The 20372-nt window shown below is 41.5% G+C and overlaps 1 protein-coding gene across 1 annotated transcript in view; it reads left to right on the forward strand.

The window, feature by feature from the left end:
* The first annotated feature begins 19144 nt into the window (after window positions 1-19144).
* Window positions 19145-20372, forward strand: part of mapkapk2a (MAPK activated protein kinase 2a) — a 29114-nt gene continuing 27886 nt past the window's right edge. Inside the window, exon 1 of the mRNA XM_006784388.2 lies at window positions 19145-19910. Within this exon, the coding sequence (XP_006784451.1) occupies window positions 19665-19910 (246 nt within the window). The 5' untranslated portion in view covers window positions 19145-19664. The remainder of the gene's footprint in view (window positions 19911-20372) is intronic.

Raw genomic sequence — 20372 nt, forward strand, 5'->3', positions numbered from 1 at the left:
CTTTGGGGTGATTTCTGGATTGAAATGGGCTTTTTTTAATTTATTTTTTTAGTTCCATGAGACATGTATTGCTCATTTGTCACCTAGTGTGAAGCTCTCATCTCCAAAGAAACCGGGGTTTTTTTGGGGTCTTTTTTCTGCCTGACATCAGGAGCTTGTGTCAGGAAAAAAGTGGCTTACACTGCAGTCAGCACAATGAATCACTTTTAAGTGAACTGGATTTCAGTCAGCGATCAGGTTACAGACGGTAATGAATGAGTCAATAGCCTTTTATACTGAGGCTGCCTTGTTATTATGCCACCTTTATTAAAGTCATAAAGATATAAGGAACAGATGTGAGAAAATACGCAGCACACATACGGGAAGATGATTCAGTCTTCCAGGCTTTTGGACTGCGTTTTAGTTCTAGGTAGTGAAACAAAGTAAGTGTACCTGCTACTTGTGTTTGTGCCAGAGTCGAAACAGCTGCTCTGCCAACAAAAATAACAATGAGTACAGCCTATCTTAGTAAACTGATGAGGAAGTGCTGACGGTAATTTCTTTGTTGTTCATTTACAGCTTCTGTGACATGTGAAACTTCATGTTGATTATGCTAAATTATGAGCCTGCTGTCTGAATCCTGTTCCTAGCTGACAAAAGTGGCACCCGGTGTGGTCTTCTGCTTCATGGATCTAAGTGTTGTGCTCTCAGAAATGCTCTTCTGTATACCAATAACCAGTTATTTAAGTCACTGCTGCCCTCCTACCAGCTCGATGCAGTGTGACCTCTGATGTCAGCGGGGGACTTTTGGCGGGAGTGCAGCAGCTCACTAAATGCTTTCTCCTTTTTGGACAACACTTATCTAACATAAACAAAGATGCCATATTCTAAGTCACTTAAATCACCTTCCTTCTCTTTTCCGATCCTCAGTTTGAACTTCTGATCGTCTTGACCGTGTCTACATGCCTGAATGGCCTGATTTGCTGCCATGTGATTAGCTGATTAGATCTCATTATATATAGATTAAATTGCCCCTCCTCCTGATATTTCTCAACTTTTCTCTTGTCCTTTTATGTCCTTTGTGTCTCGTGTCCTGATGTGACACAAAACACAAGACTGCTAAAAATAATCCTGTCAAGTAAAATCTGGAAGAAGACGCCTGGTTTCGTAAGAACGAAGGCAGCGTGATCACAGACACTGGTGATTCATGGCTGTTTACACTTTGCAGGCTGGTGTCCAGTGGGATGAAAACGTCAGGTACACACGCAACAGGAGGAGGAGGAGGAGAAACCGGTTGAGCAACATGACTGGATACAGAAACTAGAGAAGTGGTTTGTGATGACTAGGTAGCCGGGTATACGTAACAGAATTTGACACAGGTGTTTATTGCCAGCTGATCTTGAAAATATGAGGGTTGCCTTAGGGTAAAAATGATGTGTGTACCATTATTTTGCCTGAGCCTGGGCGTGGCACCTTCTTTCCATCAGCAGTAGGTTAGGGTGCCCTTATTAAAATCTTTATTCAAATATGAGGCTAAGCAGAACAAATAAGCAAGCAGACAATGCATGCAAAAAGACAGACCATCTCATTTTATTGTTCAGGGAATTTAAGCCTACAAGAAAACTTCTGTCTTTGTTTTGATGTGGTAACTTGTAAAAACGTTCTCATCTCACGTTGTTTGCGCTGTAGCAGAAGAACAGGTTTTACAGGGATGCCTTTCTCCTGTATTCAGCTTTCCCTTTAAAATGATTCGTACAATCAGCTAGTAGAACTTGACAGACTCTAAAGCTAAGTGATTGAATCTTTCTCTCTTCATCTCTTTTGATTAATGTAAAAGCAGATTAGACCAATCCCATTAGACATCAACCCAGTCACCTTCTGACCATATGTTGTAAAGCTCCTCCGTCCCTACATCCACTTTGACACACTGATTTCTATTTCTGTCAACCCCACACATCTCTCTCCCACACGAGAATCTCCCAGTGAGTCTAACCCTGCAGACCATATGGAGCCACAGCAGGATTTTTGGTGCTGAGTCTGAACGAGGAGGGGCAGAGTGGTGACAGGTTTCTGGTTACCTTGCAGGTTAGGAAATCTTGACCTGCTTCTTCCTAAAAGTTTGGCTCTAAGTGTAAACATGTGTTTCTGTCTCTCTACAAGCTCCGCTATGCCGTCGATTCGATCGGATCACTTTATTTTTATTTGCCTGTTATTATACATAATATGTTTCCCTGTAGTTTAGTGAAAACGTATTAATTCCTTTAAGACTTTCAGGTTCTTTATTTGTGTGCAGAAGCTGTAGCAAACCTTTGCCAGAGCAATATAAATTAGTGTCATCTGCCAATGATTTTAACAATTTAGGCATGTTGCTTCCAGTCATGTGAAAAAGATAAATCACCTCATGATTCAGTGGCCGATACACTGTGTTTGAATTTCAGCAAACACGATGCTGTGTGTTAAGGCCTTTACACACTGGACGTGTAAAAAGATTCGTGTGAATATTTCATGCCTTTTTTCTGAGCTAGATTTTTCACATTTTTTGGGGATGTGAATAAGTAAATGTATTTGTAGCTCAAAATGTGCACCACTATTGACTATATAATTATATAGAAATATTTAAATAATGCTATTTTACCTCAGACACACAGCTAAATGCTGCTCTGGGTCAGTTGGTTCTCTGAATTTATTTGTCTGCCTCCTCAGATGCAGTCCTGAACCAAGAAAAGCTTAACTGCCCAACTGAAATCATGCACTATCTGTGACAGCAGTCATCCCGCTTCAACTCCTGGATCAAACCTAGAAATTCTCCCTGCTGATTCCTTCTTGTGAAAACTGGATAAACCTAGAATCTCCATTACCTCCTTTTCTTGTTTAGAAACATCAGGATCATATATACGTGTTACACAACCAGAAAATGTGGTTGTTTGCAGTGTGTATAGGCCTTTATGGTCCGACATCTCCGCTCTAAAGTCCAGAGGACACTCAAGTCTTGTGGTTTGTTCAGATGCCACTTTGTAAAGCTAAGCCGTGCTGCCACATTCTTTTGATAGAGAAGAGCCTTTCTCCTGGCAACCCTTTCAAAGGAGCTGTACTTGTTTAGTCTTTTGCTAATTGTACTGTCATTAACTTTAACATTGCTGGCTGAGGGCTCTGATATGTAGCTTGTGGGTTTTCTGCAGATTATTATACAGTCATAGACTGAATTTGTTGCAACACTCACAGGTGGAAATACTCCAGACAAGCAAACTGCAAACAACAAAATATCTGCTTTCACAGAAATGCTCACATTTGCTTATGATCAGGTGCTGAAATGCATTTGATTAGTAGCTCCTGGCTGCTACTTATACCCTCTTAAAACCTGTGGAAGCAGTACTTTAAAATACATAAAAAGTGAAGCCCTACCTCCAGTTGTTTCTTGCCATGTAGCCAGTTTTCAGAAATTCAGTTCATTTGTCTCAGATTTCTTTCTTGCTCCCAATAAAATAAAAGTTTTAGTTTGTGTGAAAAATTACATTTAATCAAACACAATGTTGCAGTTAGACTGGGCATAGAATGCTAACTTTGTTAGCTGGAACTAATGCCTACAAAAGAAATTGTGTAATTTACCCCCTTTCAGTCGATGCAAGAATACATTTAGGGCTTAATCTGCAACTTGTATCTGCACCAGAATTTGGTGCTGCTGGCTGGAGTTTCAGCAGCAGTTGTTAGGCCCTGGCTCCTCCTGCTTTCAAAATAAATGGTGTTTCTAAAGACACTCGGGGTAGCATAGGGACAAGAGGATATGCCAAAGCTGGATTTATTGATAGATATTAAGAAACATAAATAAGAAAAACATGGTTTTAATAAAGAATGAGGTCATTAGTAATTCTAGTGATTTATTAAGTAGAATATCAGGTTTACCCAAAGAATTGGCCAAGAATTTGTTTTTTATTTTCTAGTACAGTCGTCTGTGACTGCAGACTTCTCTAGCCAGTGTTTAAGGATGAGACAGAGACTGATGTTTCTTGGTAAATTAAAAGGATGCCCTTAGGGGTCTGTTGTGCCTCTTTTTGATTTAGTTTGTTCACATATTTGCATGTTACAAAACTTCGTTCAGTTCAGGCAGCCTATTAATGCTGCCTGAACTGAACCGTCTATGGGAACGGCGATTCTCTGGTGAACTCCACAGCTCATTCTCTTATTCCTCAGTAGGCTCACTTCAGCTCTCCAGTTACACAAACCTTTCTTTTTTTGCACGATGTTGGAATGGACAATACTGTCACACACACACAGACACAGCCCCAGGTCACGGAGTGCAGACACACACCAGAGCTATGAGTGTCGTCTGGCTTCGGTCCACTGGAACAGCTGAGGTACGAACCAGGCGAGGGAAGCAGCAGGCGAATGCCACATTAGTCCCTGCTGTTGCACCAGTACACAAACTCACACACAAACACAACACATGCCTCCACATGCACAAATGCAGACTGACTACAGCTCACTGTTCCTTACTCATGTGCACACAATGACACACTCACAGCTGAGCTCGCACTAGTCACACACACAAACACATGCACAGCTGAGCACATGTCTATACAGGCTGAACAGATGCAGATCGTTGCGAGAGGTGGGGTAGCACTTCAAGAACATTTGCCCACCCAACCCACCAACCTACATTCCACACAGACTGCATGATACACTGTGTGCACACTTCCTATCCTATTGCAACCTTTAAATTAATCTTTCTGGTTGAAACTGTATCTATTCCTCAATGTATTTGCTGCCTGTACATACAGCCCCCATATTTAGTTTGCCAGCTTGCTAGACTTGTTTACATGACCCCGGCTGGATCACAGTTGGGACTGGAATAGAGGATGACTCATCCCCCTGTCTGCAGAGGTGAATCTGACTGTGTGTCTTTTTCTCTATATGTGTATGTAAGTTAGTGTGTGCTTTCTTATAGCCTTAAGTAACCGGTCTGCACAGCAACACTCAAGGAAGACGCTCCAAGGGCGCATCAAAGCAATCCTATCTCAAAATCTGTCTGCCTACCTACTCAAATGCTTCGCGGTGGGGGAAATTTTCCACAGTCTGGTCTTGCTCAACATATTTATTATTAACCAGGCGCTCGAGAGTGTTTTTCTTCTGACATTTTTGTTTTCATCCACCCAATAACGTGTTAGGCATGCGTATTTGAGTTGTGTCTTTCGACAACAGGTAGTTTGCATGAAAAAACATTATATAAGATAAACTCGAGGTTGTATAAAATTGTTTACTCAAATTGGATCTTAAAACTATATAAAATGATTAAGAAACACTGAAATTCAGTATCAGATAATGTAAATAAACAGATAATAAACAGGGAAGCTTTAGTCCCTGACTTTCAGGATGGAAACCACCATTAAGAATATTTATCTTGTGTGATCGGGAATGTATGCTGATGTGGTTGACTCATTCAGGCTTTATGATAACTACACCTACAAAATTACTTCTAAAAGCCATAAAAGGCTCCTTGACCAAGTGGTGGCAAGCTCCTATCCTTAAAAGCCTTCCTAAATGATATCACCCATCTATTCTCTTTTATTTTCTTTATCTTCTTTCCCTCCCCATCAAACATGCATGCACTCCCTTGCCGCGCGGCTTATTGTATGCTCCGATAAGCCTGGTGACCCAAGCCTGTCCACTTTAAACATGTCACGGCTGCACAGCAAATCATTGTACGTTGTGCTCGATGTTTAGCTGTCGCTAAGAGAAAGCGACCTGCAGGTTATCTGTAGTAAAACATCAGACTTGTGTGTTCTGGTAAGGCACCTGCAGCCTGGAAACTCTTGTCCCATCCATTCTGTTGCTGGGTAAATGGTATATCTATGGTGGGTTTCAGGTTTCCTTTAAAAGACAGGATAACCTTTAGCAGGGAATTTTTGGAGTTTGGAAGACAGTCATGGTCTGGTGTGAACCTTTAGTAAACATCAGCACTGACAATCAGTTTACACCACCTTCACTGGCCTATAGTTTTGGAAGCGGTTTGGCATTTGTAAAATAAATAATAAAGTAATTTTGGGTTCTGCTTGTATATATTTAACACATTCATGTGTGTTGTGACTGTCTTTGCATCAGTAGATGCACAGAGTAAACACCGACTCATCACTTTCTGTCACATGGTTTATCTTGTTTGTAAGTCCGCTTTCCAAGTATGGGAATCTGTGTATTGCAGTGTTGTTGTGTTGGAACAAAGAATTCTGTGAAATTTCAATTTTGTATTTCTACTGGACAACAAGATAATCGATTTAGTGTCCTTTAGTCAGGCCAGCTGTTCTCTGAACGCTTTCATAACCACCCGTAATTCTTTATCTGTGGCTACTTGAGAACTCAGCTCAGTGCTGATTACACTGAATCTAGTTTGAAGAGGGCATACTGCATTACTTTGTAACAAGGGACAAAAGCTCCACTGAAATCACCCCTGAAGGTATTACACAGTACATGTGCGTTTGCGGGACAGGGTGGCACCAGTGCTGTACAAAGATATTTGTGCATATGTTTGTAAGTTCAGGGGAAGCCCCACTGGCCTCATTCTTCTCTATGTCCTCTTTCTGATCTCTCTCTCTGTTGTTAGCAGTTGCTGAGTGGATTGTTGTCCTAAGAGTTTCTTCCATGGCAGAGTGTGAGGAGCTGCTGTTAGTGTCTGCTTCTGACAGGAAACATCCTGACCTACTGACGAGAGGTGAGCAGCGTCTCCCACGGGAGCCAAAACAGTGAAGAGCACACTTTGAATTAGCCTCTTCTTTCTGTATTATCCTACCCCTTTGTCTTATACACACCAATACACACACACTGGAAGAGGCTAAAGCAATGACTGAACACAATCCATCAGCTGAGCATTAATAATTCAAGTGCTCTGCAAAGTGTTAATGTTTATGTTTCACTGGCGGCTGAGCGCAGACTTAGTGCTACATTAAGGCCTAAGGCATTGTGTTAAGAGGCAAACTGGCTGCTTAATGAAACATCGCAAAGCTTCTGAAAGCCTTGCAGGGTAAAAGAAATCATAATAAAGGGAGAGACAGAAAAAGAAATGAAGAGAACAGAAAAGAAGTGGCAGTATCATTTGGTTTGTAAGTCCTTTAGTTTTAGTTCTAGCCATTTAGTGTAGCCATAGAGCTAGAGATCAGTAGAGCACCTCTAAAACCGTCTAATAGCAGATTGTGTTCTTTGATAAATCTATTTTTTTTAACTAAAAAAAGACAGTTCCTTGTTTACTGGTTCCTGGTTTTATGTGTCCTTTGACTTTTTTTTCCTCCTTAGTTTTCTTTTTTTGGTTTGGAGCAAGTAATTAAATGGAGTGTCTGCTGGTTTCCTGGAAAATACACAGAGCCAAGAAACAGTCTGGCACATAACCCACAACATTTTGCTTAGACAGGGCCAGGCTTGCTCTTTCCACTGTTCCCAGTCTTCAGACTAAGTGAAGCTAACTAGCAGTTGACTGTATCTTCTTCACTTTTAATGGGCAGATATGACAGTGGCATGCATCTCCTCGACTCATCTTCACCACAGAACAAAAAAGCATGCATACAACAGTGTGTGAGGCCTGCTGCAGTTAACAGTGGTAGTGCACTGGTCGTGTTCCCTGACAGTCCCGGGTTCAAGAGTTCAGGGCTTAATGTTACTAATCCTGTCAGTTGGTGAAAGATACACTGGAAACGTGAGGCAGGGAGGGAGATATTATGTATATACAGTAAGGATATACTAAAAGTCCAAAATGGTCTATTTATGTCATCTATCCGTAAAGATGGCATGGGTTCACATCATCTAGATAAGCAGGTGTGGTTGTTTCTGTTAGTGCTGCATGCCCATGATGGTTTACTGTATATGCATGTCAGGGGTAGGCCAAATAGTAAGCAAGAGGCGTGACAGGACATAATATTGGCAATGAGGAATATACAGTATGTTTTAGGAGTGGACTCCAGGAATGGAAAGCCGTACTAGCAGGGCATGCTGGTGTGTGGGTCACACAACCATACAAGGACATAGTAGAGGCAATGGTCATACCAGCCCTGCACAAGCACATACATAAGTGTGGGTGTGTGCATGTGTGGTGTGGGGGGTGGTGGTGCCAGCTGGGCAGCTTAAAAATAGTGCCGAGTGGAGGATTGCAACTGCATGGGACTCTAAGAACACATGACCGCAAGTCCAGTAAATCACAGCAGATTTCTCTCAGCTTTGTGATGTCTGCTGAGACAAAGAGGATGATCATTAAACCAAGTTATGTCCTAGGATTCATCTCAGCTCTCTTTCTTCAATCATAAGACACCAGCAGAAGTGTGATGCAGGCAGGTTAAGGCGATGCTGTAAGTCAGGTAGGGCTGTATTAACAGAGCAAGTACGCCAGAAATATGGAATATTCTGAAGCAAATCCAGTCGATCAGACGTGTTAGGGCAGTGGGGCAGTAGGCTGAGTGTAGGAGGTGAAACGTGATGAGGATCAGACTGGCAGGATTAAAGAGCACTGGCTGGGCTGACCTCTGCTAATACGCAGAACACAGTGGAGGGAGGAAGAAGCACCGCTAGGCTGCAGGAACAGCTGTTCATTAAAAAGAAGCACAGCGCTCTTCTCCATAACAGATCAACACTCATGCACAGATGTTAATACATTTGATTATGTACAAAACATGCAGCAAATGGAATCTATATAAAATGTCGGGCTGATTTAAACTGGACCATATTCCCATGGACAAAGTGGCTCTTTCACCTCATGTAATCTCAGTTTGGATTAAGATGGATTATTGGATTACGAGCTCCCCCCCCCCCCCCCCCCCTCCCCTAGAGGGAGGCAGGGACACAGACTGAGAGAAAAAAAGATGGACAGCTGAAACTTACACTTGCAGAATGAAGCTGATACCAGTAACCACATAGCTTATCTTATCTTATCTTAGCATAAAGACAGGAAGCTGGGGAAATAGCTAACCTGGCTCTTAAAGGGTAACAAATTCCAATAAGTGACTGAACTAAAATTCATACAGTGACTTGTTTAAATAATTTAGTATAGAACCTAAAATGGCATGTTTCTGTAACACAAAGTTATTAAGCTAAGCTAAGCAGGCTCATATATAGCAGACAGACAGGACAATGTTAACCTGCCAGAAGATGAGCTTTAATCAGAACATCATATAAGCTGTTAGTGAACAGTCAAGGAAAAGATCAATAAAATATATTGGGCTTACCTGGTAGAAAACACAGAACTTTGGTGTAGTAAAATAATAAAGTTTTGGTCCACATGACATTTAAAGCTTCTAATATTTTCTTTCTAAATTTTCCAACACAAATGAGATTCTCCTGTTTTCAAGTTTAAAGCGTTTTTTTCTTCAGTTGTGTCTCTGCCAAATGTTCAAAAAATGATAAAAAGTTAATGGTGAACTGGACTTTACGCTGAAGCAGAGCATAAAGTGATTTACGAGCCAGCCTTAAATACCATGAAAGATTTTTTTTTTATTTTCATGGGATTCATATCTGAGCACTGAGACAGCTGCTCAAAGAGATTCCTGAACCGATTCCTGAAACCTACTGTGAATAACAAATATGCTTGGAATCACTGTCTTGTTCAAAAGTCCTGTGATTACCAATATTAAATTTCCAGAGGACAGAGGACATCACATTCATTTTCAAAATTACCTATAATATACACAAAAATTCAAGAGTCACATAATTAAGTTCCCGCAATGGCAAGGGACGCCACCCACCTCCACCAATGCCTGATGGGATGGACTTGAAGCTGATCTGCTAGGGCCAAACATTTAATCACTAAAACTGACTTCGAGAACTCTGTTACTGAATCTCTGTAACGTCACCATGAGTGTTTATCTTACTGACATCCATGTCTCTTAGATTTTGATCATGTATTGAAACAACTTGTCAGGTTGGTGAAATAGAATAATTTCTTTTATAGCTGGATCCTAAGGTATTGCACCTTTACATGGTTTCTGAAAGCTTAATTATGTTTTATTACAGCTGTAACTGATCTTAAATGGACGACTGAACAAAGGAGAAACGGGCCAAGTTTGATATATAAACATGCCATGTACTTGGCTCAGTGAGAGAACACTGATTTAAAGCATGGAAACTTGAACTGAACTGAATATGTAAACATAAACATACACTGTGAGCTTCATATTGATATCTCAGGAACAAGCAGAACTGCGGTTAGTGTAACATGCTGTTTGGATATTCTGCATATGCATCTCCATCCGAACAACCGTCTGGGGTCAAAGCAGCCCTTTGAGTCATCTTAAGGTGCTGAGTGTGTCCTAGCGTCGTATCAGACAGATTTAACTACCAGCAATAACTGAGTGAGTGTGAGAGTGTATCTTCTTTCCAAGACTGGGTCAGTGGACAGGAGTGAATCATTGGGAAAAAAAAGCAGCATGGAATTGTTGTGTCTGGTTGGAAGTGGGCCTTATGCCAGTAGACCAATAAATGCAGAAACTCTCTGTGCAGAATAACTGGAGCATCCTGCAGCCACATGCCACTGGGTCAGCAGAATCAGACCTGCATATCTGTGTGTGTGCCCAAAAGTGAGAAAGAAACAAGAGAAGGCCAAAGCTGTCAAATGAAAAGGAAAAGGGGGCGTGTGAGGCTGGTTGTTAGTAGGGTGGAACTGAAATTAGGGCATTCTTTACAGCTGAGTAGGGCAAAAGAGGAGCTGGCAGCAGAAGTAGGCTAAATAATCATGTCCTATCATCAAACAGTCTCTTGTTTATTGGTCGGGGGGGGGGGGGGGGGGCAGAGGGGGACAGGAATGTTCATGTGACTAAAACGTGAGAGCAATTGGTCACACATGAAACCCACAAGTTGTTGTCCTTCTATCCATGAAAGACAAAAAAAAAAGAAGGAAATCTTGTTCATCTGCTTATTTCTTTTACCAGCTTAAAAATATCCCTCCTCAGCTCCACAGAGGGCCAGTTTGATAAAGGCCAGACTATGTGACCCTGAGGGCTGTTGTGCCTCTGCAGGGACCTCTGTGATATAGTCTCTGTTCTCTTATGAAAGGGGGATTCCAGTGACGGTCACATGCTTGCTGCGGCGCTATAGAAGAGGCCAACTACTGCATGGAAAATAAGCCGTACATGGTTTTCCTTTGTGTCTGGATGCATGTGCATACAGCATTTCTATAGCGTTGTGCAGGTCAATGTCAGTCTACGCTTAACGCATTCCTTTTTTGTCTTTAGTTCCACAGGTATGTACCATAAGTGTGTGTTAGAGGGGGAGAGAGAAGTGAGTTTAATGTTTGGTCTTTGTCATGAGGGCTTTTATGTTTTATTCTTTCATCTGCTCCCTTTAGCGTTTGCCACAGCGGATCATCTGTCTCCATCTCATCTCTCCATCTGTCATGTCAACCCTCTGCACGTCCTCCTTTACTACATACATGAATCTCTTCTAAGGTCTTCTTCTTTCCCTCCTGCCTGGCAGCTCCATCTTTAGCATCATTAGTTCAGTGTATCCACTGTCCCTCCTCTGCACATGTCCAAACCATCTCAGCCTTGCCTATCTAATGCACTAAGTCACTCCCAGTGAAACCCTTAACATCTTCAGTTCTGCCACCTCCAGCTCAGCTTCCTTTCTCTTTGTCAGTGCACCATCTCCAAACTGTACAGCAGAGCAGCTCTCACTACTACCTTGTAAACCTTCACTTTCACTCTTGCTGCTATGCTTCTGTCACGAATCTCCCCTAACACTTATCTGCACCCACTCCACCCTGCCTGCACTCTCTTCTTCACCTCTCTTATGGACTGTCTGTTGCTTCAGATGGTTGACCCCAGATATTTAATTTTGTCTGCTTTCACTACCTCTTATCCTTGCAGCTTCAGTCTTATACCTCTCTTCCTCTCATCCACACACATGTATTCTGACCTACCTCTGCTGACTTTCATTCCTCGTTTCTCCAGAGCATACCTCCACCTCCCCAGGATCTCCTCCACCTGCTGCCTATTCTCACAACAGATCATAATGTTATCTGCAAATATCATAGTCCACTGAGACTCCTGCTTGACCTCATCTGCCAACTTGTCCATCACCACCACTGCAAACAAGGGGCTCAGGACCAGTCCCTGATGTAATCCCACCTCCACTTTGAACCCATCTGTCACTCCTTCTGCACACCTCAGCACCGTGTCCTCAAATATCACATACTTCTCTGTGACTCCTGACACCTTCACGCAGTACCACAGTTTATCTCTTGGCATCCTGCCATGGGCTTTTTCTAGATCCAGAAAGACACAGTGCGACTTCTTCTGATGTTCTCTGTACATCTCCATCAACACTCTGAAAGCAAAAAGCACATCTGGAGTGTCCTTTCAAAGCATGAAGCTCACTGATTGTCACTCTCACTGATAGTTTCTTCTTACCCTAGCTTCATCAACACGTTCCCATATCTTCAAAGTATGCCACATCAGCTTTATCAGCATATCACGTGATATGGGGTTATGGATGTTATTTGACTGGAGGCATAACTCACAGACACACGAGACGCGCCATTACTCCAATGAGTGTCCTTTATTATTTTTCATCCCCCCCACAACAACCCAGCAGAAACGTTCCTACCTCTTAACATTTACCTGCTACTACCCCCCCCCCCCCCCCCCCATGGAACGCCAGGACTGCCATAATGAATTAATTAAATACACCATTAAATAATTAATTAAATGTGGCAATAATGAATTAAAATCGGAAATAATTAATTACATAAATATTTACGACACATGTAATTAATTAATTATTGACACATTTAATTAATTATTGACATTTTTAATTTATTAATGACACATTTAATTAATTATTTATTTATTTCACATTTTAATTAATTATTGCCACATTTAAATAATTATTTAATGGTGTACTTCAGGAGTCAGGTGCAGGGATACCAATATGTCCTCTGCCTCCTCGCCCATAGTGTAGATAAGGGCGTTCACTTGATTTTCGTCCGCTTGCGTCTCCGAGTCAGACACGATGCGAAATCTGTCAAAACGCTTTATCCATTTGGTCCAGTCGTCGGACCTAAAAGTGAATTTCTCCGGCGGGGTGACTTGAAACTGACTCATGACGTCACGTCTCTTTTCGCACAGCTCCTCTATGGCTGACCTTTAACCTGGCACCGACGCCGAAACCTTTCGCTTATGCCCAACTAACGTTTCCAGTTGTCTTCTGACACCATGTTCCGTTAGTTGAGGTTATGGATGCTATTTGACTGGAGGCATAACTCACAGACACACGAGTGTCCTTTATTATTTTTCATCCCCCCCCCCAACAACCCAGCAGAAACGTTCCTACCTCTAACATTTACCTGATACTACACTTTCTACTTTCTTCATCTCCCTAACTATCCCACTGTTCTTTGCCACCCTCTTTTTTGAATATATATCAGCTTACATCTGTTCCAATCACCACTCTCTTCCCTGGGGACACTCTCTACCACTTCAACCATCTCTTCTTCCTTCCCTCTAGTTGGCTTCAAACATGCCTCCCCCATTCCTCTTCCTTTGTCTTCGGCCAATACTAGAACAGAATGAGGACCTTGTTCATTCTTAACGCAGGCCCCACTGACCCAATATGGAAGTCTCATTCTTGATGATTGGTATGTTTGATTTGGCAGATTTTTACACCGGATGCCCTTTCTGATGTAAACCCACCGATTTGTGTCTCCTCTTGGTTAAGTGAGTGTGTAAACCCTCTACACAAACGTGCTCCATGAGAATATTGTGAAAGAACTTAAGAGCTGAATTAATGAATTACTTTCACTTCCGTTAGCACACTTGCACACCAACTCACGAATTAACTCACGCTTACACTATCATCTACAGACCATGACATATTCCAGAAATGTATGTTGTGAGACTGCACGTGTCTTTGCACACGCTGTATCACTCCACCACAAGCCATATGACTGGACTGCCTCAGAGCTAGTGACTATGACTTATCGTTGTGATATTTATAAGCTACTATGTTTGAGAACATGAGAAAGAGAGGGATACCGTGAGAAAGGAGGCTAGAGAAAGGGAAATTTTACTAATGCACTGTCTTTAAAAGCTACTGTATATCTGTTTCTAACAAAACCAGAACAGAGAAATCAGATCTCCTGAGGAGAGAGCATTTTATTATTGGCTTTCTGAAAAACCAGACCATAAGCATGGAAATAACTGAATTTCTAGTTGAAGATTCTACAGATTATTGTTTTTTGGCTAAGTTAAATCAGACTGTATGCAAACAAATGCAGCTAAATCAGAGTAAAATGGGAAAACATTAATTTATGGGTTCTTGTTGTTTCACATAGCAATTACAGAGACATGAGAGTCAAAGAGAAGAGAGCTGAAGTTGGTGGGAGACAAAGATCATGAGAGGGCATTAAAAGGGGTGTGTGTTTGATTGTGTGTGTTTGAGTGCATCAGTGGGGTGAGCAGGTTCATCGGGTCCCATGTTGGGCAGGAGGGTTGGAAGTGTTCGGGTGCTAGAATCCTATATCAGAGCCAGTGCTGACCATGGGTCTATATCAAGAGTCGGCTAGAGTTTCAGCCCTGCGCGGAGGATTATTCTGAGAAAGACGGGTTCTAGCCAGCCTGAAATAACTGATCCAAACTTGCTTTGACTTATGCACTCTAATGAAGAACAGAGAGGGGTGCAGGAAATACGAAAGGAGATGCACCTCCTGCCCCTGTCAGGAAGTTAAAAGAGGTGCTGTGAAACAGGAGAGAGTGTCTAGGGAGCATTCTGGGAAAGAGTGGAGAAAAGGAAAATGTCAACATGCCAAACTGTGCAGCCCTGTGCACCGGCCACGCATTCCTGATTGTTGTAGAACAGGATAAACTTTGGGACACTGCTGCATAACCCATGGATAGAAATCTTCTATGTTTAGTTGGTGTCATATAGTCACTCAGGTTGCTTTGATAATGAAGAAAGGTTGGAGCCAGGACACTAAACCCGAGGTGAATATTGTTATAAACAGGTCAGACCAGTGTCTGGGTAGACACTATAAGTACTCCACGAGTTATGTAAAGAGACTGTGTTAATTCATCAGTACAAAGCTGTCAAAAGCTCAGGCAAGCGTTTCCATTTTCAGAGCCTTCACTCAAATATTCCGCATGTGGTATATGGAGTCTGTATGTGTGTTCATGTGCTTGTGTAAAAGTGTTTTATAAGATGTACTCTCTGCATACATATATATAGGTGGTCCATCAGGACATGTGATGTGCTTCTCTTACATAACTGTGGATAAACAGGCATAAAGACAGAGATGTGCCTGTACACCATGCCAGAGAACATTTCTGTTGGTTGGAAATTTATGAAGCTTGTATGATGTCCTTTATCCCTGTCATATTAGCTTACTTGTAATAGAAAGCAGTTGGTTAAAACAGCTGTATCATTTCTTCTGCGGTGTCCAGGTAGTATATAAAATCAGCTTTGGCAGAGCTTGGCCACCATTTAAGTCTGTATGGTGAAGCTTATAGGAGCTACCATTTTTGGATATTGATCTGTGATAAAAGTCCTATTTTTGTGGCAAAGATTCATGCTAGAAACCTATTGAGAGACCTGGGTCCATATTGACATGATAGCATCACAGTTCTTTGCCCTGTTCTTCTGTAGTGAAGGTGCTCTACTGGACTGAGAATATTGCGAATGCTACCAGTGTTTTTCCAATCTTTTATTATGAACCTGCGTAAAATTGCAGCCTCAGTTTCCTGTTATTAGCTAACAGGAGTGACACTTGGTGTGGTCTTCTGCTGCTATAGCACAGATGCTCTTCTGCATACCTTGACTGTAATGAGTTACTGTTAGTCTTCCTATCAGCTCAAAATATGCTCACCATTTGCCTCTGACTTCTGACATCAACGAGACACACTTTTTTGTCCAGAGAACTGCCGCTCACTGGATATTTTCTCCTTTTCAGACTGTTTTCTGTAAACCCTAGAGATGATTACGTGGGAAAATCACAGCATATCATCAGTTTCTGAAATATTCAGACCAGCATGATTGCCACCAATAAGAGTTGTGGTCAGTAAGCATATGTCACTAGAATAAAATGCAGCGTTTCTACATAATTGTGAGCCAATTACTGGCAGATGAGTGTATGTGTATTTCAATTTAAGGTTTTTAATAATGTGGCACTACTTTGGATAAACCTTTAAAATCTTGATTTCACACATTAAACATATCTTAGTGGTATTCTCTCATTTCTGATGGCAGTGAAATAGACTTTAATTTCATTCAGCAACACTTTCAGGTGAAATGTATCCTACTCACAGACAGAAAGTTAACCAAACTGACCTGTGACTGATGGAAGCACAATGAGAATGACCACATGAAGTTTTTGTATACTACATATAAATGCTGCAATAATTGTTTGTGTTCAATAACAGTCCAATTTTTATTAAAATGTACTTTTTAAGTTGAAATCTTCAGAGCCGGTGCAACACGATTGAAATAAACAATACTTTGCACAAAAGGAAACCAAAGCATATACATTGTTGGAAGATGGCGTTCCAAACTGATTTTTCAGATTGTTTTTCGATTTGGCTAATTACCGTTTGAACTACACAACTACATACCAAAGCATTTCAATAGAAAAAGCATTGCAAGCTCTTCAGATCACTGTTAACATTTTGAAAAAGTTGAAATAAACAAATATTAAAACATTTTAATGTGACCCACATTGTACACTATACACTGTTCATATTCTTCTCCAGTGAGATTAAAAACACTATATAATATGCTCTGAGGAAGGCGTTTCGTTAAGACTTGTCTGCCATCTTCTGGTAAAAAAGAGGCGCTGCATTCAATTTATAGCTTATCTACCGCCATTAGTTCCGGACCAAGTGCTTGACACTAGTAAGAAATTAAAGTGGCAGAAAAATAAACAGAAATAATGTGCTCATCTATTTCTGCATGTTTTTTGTTTGTTTGTTTTTTGTTCAAATTGCAGGCTCATTGTTATTGTGCCAAGGCCAGCACCACACCATATTAACTTGAAAAGGGAACCAATTTTGACAGGATTTGGCTAAAGTCACTTTGCTGTTCCTTTGGGACAAAACCCCCTCCCCCCAAAACAAAACAAAAAAACTGCTTGCACTGTTATACTTTATCTTTTTAATATTTTAGAGGCCAAACAGGAGACAAAGAGGAGACCTTTTCTCCAGGTGCAGAAGTGCATCAGTGAACTCACCAGAACAGCTGAATGTAAGCATGGAATATCCTCAACACACTTCCACTTGTTTCAGAACTTTAGAGCAGAGTGATGCTTTAAAAGTTGCTCAACGACCTCTATTTTAGTTTCAAGGACACATGAAGAATACACCTCAAAGTCTGGGAAAGAAGGAAAGTGGACATCTTTAGGTTTGTGAAGACCTCTCACCTAAGAAGTGTCTTCAGTTCTGAAAATCAAGGATGGAGAGACCCAGGTATTTAAGAGATAAGATAAGATAAGACTTTATTGATCCCACAACGGGGAAATTTTTGCATCACCTCAGCTCAGGTACAGATATATGAAGGAAATACAAAAATACAAATAAGTACAATCAATGAAAAAAAGTAAGATAATACACTATATACAATGGTAGCATACACAGTATGTGATTATGGATATAGTTGGAAATATGGAAGACATAAACTATATAGCTTGGAAGGTCGTGGAAGGTCCATTATTTAACCCCTAGCGCCTAGTGGGATTTCTCTCCTTTGGAAGTAATTGAATTCTCACATGAGCCAAGGTGTGAAAAAATGCACAGGTCAATACCATCAATGGGAGTTAAGGGTTAAAACACTGAGACCTCACCCCACCCTGTTGAGGGCACCTGAGGCAAGGTGTGAGGGTGAGTTAAAGTGCCAGGGAGGGGATATCAAAACTGCATTGTAGGTGGCTGATAGATGGTGTTGTAAGCCACCACTCTTGTTCACCGATGGCTGCTCACAGTGGACATAAATGACCTCCTGTATTCCTCTTTCAAACCATCTGTCTTCTTGGTCTAAAATGTGGACATTCTCATCCTCAAAGACTGACCTTTCTCCTTTAGGTGATGTACAGCTTGATGTACTAGGGTTTCAAGACATAGGTCTCACCAGCCTCTTAGATGATGTTTCCACTAACTTAAAGAAGTCCAGCTTCCTTTTTTTTTTTAAAGCTGTTAAGACTACCTTGACATGGACAACTGAGAACCTACACAGACTGACCTGCAGAGGCCCATCTGCTCAGTTTCTTCCTCAGTCATGCTGGTTACCATAAGCCTTCCCCTATCCTAATATTTTTTGTAATAATTTCTTTTCCACAGTTATTGTGTTGTCTTATTCCCTTGCAGATTAGCAACACAATGTATTCCTCTGAAATGCAACAATGCTGCAGTGATTTAGGCTCAGAGACAGCCTACTGTAAAGGTACCACAGTTTAATTAAAATGTACGGACCAAAACACCATGTTATATCTGTATCTTGTGTTGAAAGTGGAAATTTTATATCCTTGAGGAAGTTTTCATTTAATAATTAGAATGTAAAAATGATAGGTATTAAAGTGACTGCACAGGCTATTGTTAGCATTCAATGCTGCTTTTAGGCTAATTAATAAGGTTTCATTTTTTGACAGTCACAATATTAGTAGTTGCATGGAAAACATTTTATATACTGCTGCCCTTTGACATACAGGAAAAAGACAAAGCAAGATGTGTGTGTGTGTATGTATGTGTGTGTACAATCCTGGTTGCTCTGTAACTTCAATACTTTCATGCAGATTTGGGTTCTAATTCACCACCTTTCCAAAACAAATCAATGTGAAAGTAGGAACAGCAGACTTAAAGGCACAAAAGCTCTAGCACTGAGGTCACCTATAGCACTTTGGTCCTTCTGGTCAGAGATTAGTGTGTCTATTTTCGTCCCTGTCCCTGTTAGACTGCTAATAAACTGGAGGGGGGTCTCTTGCCTGAAAGACTGGCAATTAAAACCTGCGTAACGCTTCATACTGTCACACAGGAAACGCACAATAAAAATGCAGGCTACTCTTTGATTATCTTTTGGCAAAGTAAGTCTCTGTTCTCGTAAACGCCTGTGCGTGTGCCCTCTCCTGGCCGACGCTCCAGTCTGTTGTATGAATCCAGCCGTTTCTTCTGGCGCACTTCTCCTTTAAGTGCCGAAAAAAAGCCCCGGCCATATGACGTCAGAAGCTAAACCTGCTGGGTGTCTGTCCGTTGGAAAGTGAAGTGTGTTTGTCGTGCTATTGCTATCGGAGTTTTTTCTCCCTGTGTTGCCTGTCTTTCGTGAAGTGTTTCTGTTATTTTTGTTTTTACTTCCCTCGAGAGGTTTCACGGTATCGACTGGAAAAAAAACTCTGCCGCTGTTGCCGCCTTAGAGGATGTTTTAGAAAAGTTCCTGAAGCTTTCTTTGAGGAAACCGGTGGACGGTGGACACCACCGGAGATGGATAAGCTAACCGATAGCTGAGTTGTTAGCCGAGAATCACAGAAAAGACTCGAGCTAGGATGCTAATAGCTAGCTAGCTAACTTGGCTTTTTACCGGCTAACCGAGCGACTTTGTGAACCCGTATCGTTAAAACTACTGCCAGATTTTCCTCGGGCCTGGACGCGACGCGGTGAGCAGTTTGTCAGAGGCCAGCTAACTCAGGAAGACTCGGTCTCTGTATTGAGAACAGTATTGTTGAGGGGAGGCTGCTTACCTCTCAGCCCCGAACTATGAACATGCTATCAAACTCACAGAACCAACCACTGTTTCCCAACCCGGCGGGGCAGCAGAACCCAGCCGGGCAGCAGAACCCTTCGGGCCAGTTCCACTCCTTCCAGCCCAGACCCACCTTACAGATCAGGAAGAACGCAATCACTGACGAATACAAGGTGACCAGCCAGGTGTTGGGGTTGGGAATCAATGGAAAAGTGCTCGAAATAGTACAGAAGAGCACTGGCGACAAGTATGCCCTAAAGGTAGGTCATATCTGTAATGAAAGCAACACAATTTTTTCCAGCTATGAGTTCATGCAGTGGTCACTATTTTGCAATGAAGACTTTCAAGTTCAATTCTACACCACTGGACGCTCTAATAGGAAAGCAGAGTCCAGAGTTCATTTTTATCCAACAGTGTCGTTTTTAGACTTATTATTTAGACATATTTCTCCTTGTTTGTTGTCCTGCCAAGTGTCAAATTTAGCTAGCAGCCTGCTGTTTAGACAAGACCTCGAACTTTCAGGAAATTCGACTTTCAATGTGCTTACATTTTACAGAGCATCAAAATTTCTGTTTTTTTGTCTTCCTTTTCATTGATGTGGCAATGTTGGTAAAAGTGTATCCACGAATTAAATTTTTGATCACCTTTGGCAATAATTTCTTACCCTAAAACATGTCCCGATGTTGTCCAACAGGTGATTTTTAACTCCTATTATTAGAACA

Source organism: Neolamprologus brichardi, chromosome 5 (genome assembly GCF_056152115.1).
Source record: "Neolamprologus brichardi isolate AB-2024 chromosome 5, ASM5615211v1, whole genome shotgun sequence".
Taxonomy (NCBI): Eukaryota; Metazoa; Chordata; class Actinopteri; order Cichliformes; family Cichlidae; genus Neolamprologus; species Neolamprologus brichardi.